This window comes from Piliocolobus tephrosceles, chromosome 21, assembly GCF_002776525.5.
Source record: "Piliocolobus tephrosceles isolate RC106 chromosome 21, ASM277652v3, whole genome shotgun sequence".
In the NCBI taxonomy this organism is placed as follows: Eukaryota; Metazoa; Chordata; class Mammalia; order Primates; family Cercopithecidae; genus Piliocolobus; species Piliocolobus tephrosceles.
Window position 1 is genome coordinate 46,355,442 of NC_045454.1, and position 7,849 is coordinate 46,363,290.

Here is a 7,849-nt window from a genome sequence, read left to right on the forward strand (position 1 = left end):
GGTTTCACCGTGTTAGCCAGGATGGTCTCGATCTCCTGACCTTGTGATCCACCCGTCTCGGCCTCCCAAAGTGCTGGGATTACAGGCTTGAGCCACCACGCCCAACCCCGCTTGTGTCTTCTTCACAAAAGAACACTGCCTGGAATATAGGATATGATCAGGAGAATCTGCTGAAGGAAGACATGGCTTACCTCTTGGGGTTGGGACAAAAACACAAGGGACCTGTGAAATACAGATGTGTACACGCCGTCGTCGTGCAGAGAGGGAGGGTGTCCCGGACGCAGAGCAAAGACCACAAAGATTTAATTTAAAATCACAGTGTCTCAGCTGGAATGCCCCGTCCATAGGGGGCACCCTTGCAAATTAAAAGTTCCTCAAGGGGCCCCTCCAGGCCCAGCAGCAAGGAGTGAGCAGGGCCCAGCTGGGGGTCTGGCTGGCCCCTGGCCCCTCCATGTGATTGAGGAGGACCAGCTCTCAGGTGCTAGCTGGGACAGGTTCTGCCACTGGCGCTGCTTCTACAGGCTCCTTCTGCACCAGCGTGGGCTCATCCTCACCATCCTGGGGAGGGTGGACCAGAACCTTGTCTAAGATGCCGAACTCCTGGGCCTCCATGGGGCTCATGTAGCGGTCCCTCTCCATGGCGGACTCTGGTGGGGAAGCAGGAGGTGATACACATTAGGGTAATAGCAGAGACCCAGGGCCAGGTCTGGTTCGTGTTTTGGCCTGAATGTTTGTGCCCATCACCCCAAGTTCATATGTTGAAGCTCCAACCCCCAGTGGGATGGGATTTGGAGACGGGGTCCTTGGGAGGTCTTTAGGGAGAGATGGGGTCAGGGGCCTCCTGATGGGATTAGTGGCCTTATAAGAGGAGACACGAGTGCACTTGCTCTCTCTCCACCATGTGAAGACACAGGGAGAAGGCGGCTGTCTGCAAGCCAGGAAGAGAGCCCTCACCAAGAACCACATCAGCCAGCACCCTGACCTTGGACTTCTCAGCCCCCAGAACTGTAAGAAATAAATCTCTGTGGAGGTCTGTGGTGTTTTGTTAAGCAGCTCAAGCTGACTGAGACATGTCCTCATTCTGCAGTGCCTCAGTTTCCCCTAGGTATCAGTAAAATACCAATTTCAATTTTGTTTTTTAAAAAATTGTTTCTGGGCCAGGCACGGTAGCTCACACTTGTAATCCCAGCACTTTGGGAGGCATGGCCAACATGGTGAAACTCTGTCTCTACTTAAAATATAAAAATTTTGCCACAGGTATGGTGGCAAACACCTGTAATCCCAGCTACTAGGGAGGCTGAGGTACGAGAATCACTTCAGCCTGGGAGGTGGAGGTTGCAGTGAGCTGAGACTGCACCACTACCCTCCAGCCCGGGTAACAAAGTGAGACTCCATCTCAAAAAAAAAAAAAAACAACTGTTATTGATGTATCATATACACCCAGGAAAGGGCATGATTCGTAAATGTTTGGTGGGATGGATTTTCAGACTGAACATACCCTACAGGACCAGCACCCAGACCAAGAGATGGAATATTGCCAGCACCCCTGAAACCCTACTTAGGCCCACAACAGTCACTAATCCTTGACACCCCCTCCCCATGCCCCAAAGCAACCACTCTTCTAACAGCATAAATTAGCTCTGCTTGTTTTTATGGTTTAAATAAATGGAATCACAGAGTGTTTATTCTTTTTTCATGCAACACTATATTTGCAAGATTCATATGTGATGCTGTGGCACATTCACTTTTTTTTTTTTTTTTTTGGACACGGTCTTGCTCTGTCACCCAGGCTGGAGTGTAGTGGTGGGATCTCGGCTCACTGCAACCTCCACCTCTCAGGTTTAGGCGATTCTCATGCCTCAGCCTCCTGAGTAGTTGGGATTACAGGTGCACACCACCATGCCCCTCTAATTTTTGTATTTTTAATAGAGACAGGGTTTCACCGTGTTGGTCAGGCTGGTCTCGAACTCCTGACCTCATGATCCACCTGCCTTGGCCTCCCAAAGTGCTGGTATTACAGGCATGAGCCATGGCGCCCAGCAAAATTTTTTTTTTTCTTTTTTTTTTTTGAGACAGTCCGGAGCCTCGCTCTCTCGTTGAGGCTGGAGTGCAGTGGCGCCATCTCTGCTCACTGCAAGCTCCGCCTCCTTGGTTCACACCATTCTCCTGCCTCAGCCTCCCGAGTAGCTGGGACTACAGGTGCCTGCCACCACGCCCAGCTAATTTTTTGTATTTTCAGTAGAGAAGGGGTTTCACCATGTTAGCCAGGATAGTCTCAATCTCCTGACCTGGTGATCTGCCTGCCTCGGCCACCCAAAGTGCTGGGATTACAGGCGTGAGCCACCGTGCCTGGCCTATTTTTTTATGAGATGGGGTTTCACTATATTGCCCAGGCTGGTCTTGAACTCCTGAACTGAAGTGATCCTCCCACTTCAGCCTCCCAAAGTGCTGGGATTGCAGGTGTGAGCCACCGCACTTGTCCTCATTTTTTGATTTTAATAAAATTATGGCTGGGCGTGGTGGCTCACACTTGTAATCCCAGAACTTTGGGAGGCTGAGGCAGTTGGATCACTTGAGCTCACGAGTTTGAGACCAGCCTGGGCAACATGGTGAAACCCCGTCTTTACAGAAAGTACAAAAAATTAGCCAGGCATGGTGGTGCATCCCTGTAGTCTCAGTTACTGAGGAGGCTGAGTCAGGAGAATTGCTTGAGCCCAGGTGGCAGAGGTTGCAATGAGCCGAGATCATGCCACTGCATTCCAGCCTGAGCGACAGAGCCACACCTTGTCTCAAAAAAAAAAAAAAAAAATTAGCTCACTGTAACCACAAACTCTCATATTCCACAGATCCTCCTGCCTCAGCCTCCTGAGTAGCTGGGGACTAAAGGCATGAGCCACTATGCCTGGCTAATTTAAAAAAAAAAATTTTTTTTTTTTTTTTTTGAGACGAAGTCTCGCTCTTGTGGCCCAGGCTGGGGTGCAATGGGGCAATCTTGGCTTGCTGCAACCTCCGCCTCCCGAGCTCAAGCGATTTTCCTGCCTCAGCCCCCCAAGTAGCTGGGATTACAGGCGCCTGCCACCAGACCAGGCTAATTTTTGTACTTTTAGTTGAGATGGGGTTTCACCATGTTGGCCAGGCTGGTCTAGAACTCCTGATCTCAGGTGATCCACCCCGCCTCGGCCTCCCAAAGTGCTGGGATTACAGGCGTGAGCCACTGTGCCCAATTTTTAAATTTTCTAAGGAAATGGGGCCTCCCTATGTTGCCCAGGCTGGACTCGAACTCCTGGGCTCAAGTGATCCTCCTACCTTGGCCTCCCAAAGTGCTAGGATTACAAATGTGTACCACCACACCGGCTAAGCTGATTTTTTTCTTTTATTTTTTGAGACAGTCTTGCTCCGTGACCCAGGCTGGAATGCACTGGTGTGAACTCAGCTCACTGAAACCTCCACCTCCCAGGTTCAAGCGATTCTCGTGCCTCAGCCTCCAAAGCAGTGGGGATTACAGGTCTCCACCACCATAGTCAGCTAATTTTTATATTTTTAGTACAGATGGGGTTTCACTATGTTGCCCAGGCTGGTGCTGAACTCCTGGCCTCAAGTGATCCACCTGCCTTGGCATCCTGAAGTGTTGGGATTACAGGCGTGAGCCACCACACCCAAGGATATTTTTAAAGGGCTTAGAACAGTGTTTCTTGGCTGGAGGCAATCCTGCCCACCAGGGAACACTTGGTGATGTCTGGAGACATTTCTGGTTGTCACAGTTGGAGGAGGGTACTGGCGTGGAGTGGGTGGAGGCCAGGGATGCTGCCACACATCCTGCAGTGCCCGGGATGGTCCCATCCCAGAGAATGATCCGGCCCTGAAAGTCCACAGGACCCAGCTGGAGAAGCCCTGGCTTAGAACAACGCCGAGTCCGCCTGTGCACGGACCAGGATGAAATAAAGGAGGGTGCTCACCGATCACCTGCAGGCTCTGTTTGGTGTGCTTGGCATAGATGTTATAGAGTTGCTTCTTGAGCTTCATGATCTCCTCTGCCTGGATGGCAATGTCTGTGGCTTGGCCCTGAGGGACGTCCAAGGGGAGTGAGGGGGTAAAGGTTGGCATCAGTGTCAGCCCCTCACAGGGAGGTTGGAGGTGGTACTCAGGAGCCCTCCCTGGGCTTTGGGCTTCTGGTTTGAGGTTGGTGGCTTGGGGTTCTGTAAATCCCCTGATATCCTGCTTCAATCTTGCCACCACCAGGAAGGCTTTCTGACTGGATTAAGTATATTTTCTTATTTTCTGCATCTGAAGCCTTGCAGACTGGGAGGAACAGTGTCTCTGTCTTGCATTAGCTAAACCTTTTTTTTTTTCAGAGATGGGGTCTTGCTAGGTTGCCCAGACTGGTCTCAAACTCCTGGCCTCAAGTGATCCTCCCGTCTCGGCCTCCCAAAGTGCTGGGATTAAAGACATGAGCCATCATGCCCAGTTGTAGTCTTGCTTTTTTTTTTTTTTTTTGAGACAGGGTCTTCCTCTGTTCCTAGGGCTGGACTGCAGAGGTGCAAGACAGCTCATTGTAGCCCTGACCTCTCAGGCTCAATCCTCCCACCTCAGCCTCCTGAGTAGCTGGGACCAGGGGCAAGCATAACTATGCCTGAGTCATTTTAAAATTTTTGGTAGAGATGGGGTCTCACCACTGCCCAGGCTGGTCTTAAATTCTTGGCCTCAAGGGATCCTCCTGCCTTGGCCTCCCAAAGTGCTGGGATTATAGATGTGAGCCACTGTGCCCAGCTGAAGCTAATTCTTAAGAGATAGCAAAACAACTCCTGAGTGTACTTTCTTTTTTTTTCTTTGTTGTTTTGAGACAGAGTCTTGCTCTGTCATCCAGGCTTGAGTGCAGTGGCGCCATCTCAGTTCACTGTAACTTCCACCTCCTGGGTTCAAGCGATTCTCCCGCCTCAGCCTCCCAAATTAGCTGGGATTACAGGTGTGCACCACCACGCCCAGCTAATTTTTGTATTTTTAGTAGAGACGGGGTTTCACCATGTTGGCCAGGTTCGTCTCGAATTCCTGACCTCAAATGATCCACCTGCTCTGGCTTCCCAAAGTGTTGAGATTTACAGGTGTGAGCCACCATGCTGGACCTTTTTTTTTTCAAATAGAGATGAGGTCTCATTATGTTCCCCTGGCTGGCCTCAAACTCCTGAGCTCACATGATCCTCCCACCTCTGTCTCCCAAAGTGCTAGGATTACAGGCCTGAGCTACCACGCCCAGCCTGCACATTTTAAGACATCCACTCCCACTCCTGACTTCCGCCCAGTCAGTCCTTTTGTCTAGACTAGACCCTGTCCTGAATCCTGACAGCAGCTCGTGTGTCTGGCACTCACCCGGGCGCCTCCTGAGGGCTGGTGGATCATGATACGGGAGTTGGGGAGCGAGTGGCGCATGCCCGGGCTGCCAGCGGCGAGAAGCAGGGAGCCCATGCTGGCGGCCTGGCCCACGCACCAGGTACAGATAGGGTTGAGGATGTACTGCATCGTGTCGTAGATGGCCAGGCCTGCGGTCACCACACCACCTGTGAGTGGGGGAGCAAGTGAGGGGCTGGACCAGCTCCCCCAACCCTTTTCCTATTTCATCTCCTAACCCTGGGGAGGGTGGAACAGATGCAGCCCCCTTCCTTTTTTAAACATTAAGACCGCCGGGCATGGTGGCTCACGCCTGTAATCCCAGCACTTTGGGAGGCCGAGGCGGGCGGATCACGAGGTCAGGAGATCAAGACCATCCGGGCTAACACGGTGAAACCCTGTCTCTACTAAAAATACAAAAAATCAGCCGGGCATGGTGGCGGGCGCCTGTAGTCCCAGCTACTCAGGAGGCTGAGGCAGGAGAATGGGGTGAACCCGGGAGGCGGAGCTTGCAGTGAGCCGAGATCGCGCCACTGCACTCCAGCCTGGGCGACAGAGCAAGACTCTTGTCTCAAAAAAAAAAAAAAAAAATTAAGACTGGGTTTCACTATGTTGCCTAGGGTGGTCTCGAACTCCTGGGCTCAAGCGATCCTCCCAAAGTGTTGGGATTACAGATGTGAGCCACCACGCCTTGCCAGAAGCAGCTATATATATATATATATTTCGAGACAGACAGAGTCTCACTCTGTCACCCAGGCTGGAGTGCAGTGGTGCGATCTCAGCTCACTGCAATCTCCACCTCCTGGGTTCATGCAATTCTCCTGCCTCAGCCTCCTGAGTAGCTGGATTACAAGTACGCCACCACGTCCGGCTAATTTTTTTTTTTTTTTGAGACAGAGTCTGGCTGTGTTGCCCAGGCGCGATCTCGGCTCACTGCAAGTTCTGCCTCCCGGGTTCACTCCATTCTCCTGCTTCAGCCTCCCAAGTAGCTGAGACTACAGGCGCCCGCCACCATGCCCAGCTAATTTTTTTGTATTTTCAGTAGAGACTGGGTTTCACCGTGTCAACCAGGATGGTCTTGATCTCCTGACCTCGTGATCCGCCCGCCTCGGCCTCCCAAAGTGCCGGGATTACAGGCGTGAGCCACTGTGCCCGGCCAATTTTTGCATTTTCAGTAGAGATGGGATTTCACCATGTTGGCCAGGCTGCTCTCAAACTCCTGACCTCAAGTGAAGCCCGCTTCGGCCTCCCAAAGTGCTGGAATTACAAGCGTGAGCCACTGCGCCCGGCCTAGAAGCAGCTCTTTAAAGTGGGGTTCATAAACACAAATGCTTCCAGGGGTTGGCAGGTGACAAAAACAGGTGACACAGGCCAGGTGCAGGCAAAAGGAAGAGTGCTTGCTTTACAGTGTGCTGACTCTTGCCACATGTGCCAGTGGACCCACGGGACCAGATCTACTAAATTTCCAAGAGAAACTAGAAATCTGGCCAGGCGTGGTGGCTTATGCCTGTAATCCCAGCACTTTGGGAGGCCGAGGTGGGTGGATCACTTGAGCTCAGGAGTTCGAGACCAGCCTGACCAACATGGTGAAACCTCACCTCTACTAAATACAAAAAATTTGATGGGCATGGTGACACATGCCTGTAATTCCCAGCTACTTGGGAGGCTGAAGCTGGAGAATCGCTTGAACCCAGGAGGCAGCGGTTGCAGTGAGCCAAGACTGTGACACTGCACTCCAGCCTCGGTGACAGAGCGAGACTCTGTCTCAAAAAAAAAAAAAAGCCTCAATTGTAAGTGCTCAATCCAAATTGACTGCTTTTTTGGGGGAGGGGAAAAATCTACCAATTATTATTATTATATTTGAGACGGGCTCACTACAGCCCCCGACCTCGTGGGCTCAAGTGATCCTTCTCCCTCAGCCTCCTGAGTTGCTGGGACTACAGGCACGCGCCACATCATTGTACTTTTTTTGTAGAGATGGGGGTCTCACTATGTTACCCAGGCTGGTCTTTTTTTTTTTTTTTTTTTTGAGACGGAGTCTCGCTCTGTCGCCCAGGCTGGAGTGCAGAGTGCAGTGGCCAGATCTCAGCTCACTGCAAGCTCCGCTTCCCGGGTTTACGCCATTCTCCTGCCTCAGCCTCCCGAGTAGCTGGGACTACAGGCGCCCGCCACCTTGCCCGGCTAGTTTTTTGTATTTTTTAGTAGAGACGGGGTTTCACCGTGTTAGCCAGGATGGTCTCGATCTCCTGACCTCGTGATCCACCCGTCTCGGCCTCCCAAAGTGCTGGGATTACAGGCTTGAGCCACCGCGCCCGGCCCCCAGGCTGGTCTTGAACTCCTGAGCTCACGCAATTCGCCCACCTCAGGCTCCCAAAGTGTTGGGATTACAGGTGAGAGCTATCGTGCCCGGCCTAAAATCTACAATTTTTTTTTTAATTTACAATTTTTTTTTTTTTTTTTTTTTGAG

The 7,849-nt window shown here is 51.6% G+C and overlaps 1 protein-coding gene across 1 annotated transcript in view; it reads right to left on the reverse strand.

Annotated features, from left to right (window-relative positions):
* Window positions 1–285: 285 nt before the first annotated feature.
* CLPP (caseinolytic mitochondrial matrix peptidase proteolytic subunit) overlaps window positions 286–7,849 on the reverse strand; it is a 9,175-nt gene continuing 1,611 nt past the window's right edge. Inside the window, exons 4-6 of the mRNA XM_026455529.1 lie at window positions 5,365–5,552; window positions 3,957–4,062; window positions 286–647 (exon numbers count right to left, since the gene is read on the reverse strand). Of these exons, the coding sequence (XP_026311314.1) occupies window positions 475–647; window positions 3,957–4,062; window positions 5,365–5,552 (467 nt within the window). The 3' untranslated portion in view covers window positions 286–474. The remainder of the gene's footprint in view (window positions 648–3,956; window positions 4,063–5,364; window positions 5,553–7,849) is intronic.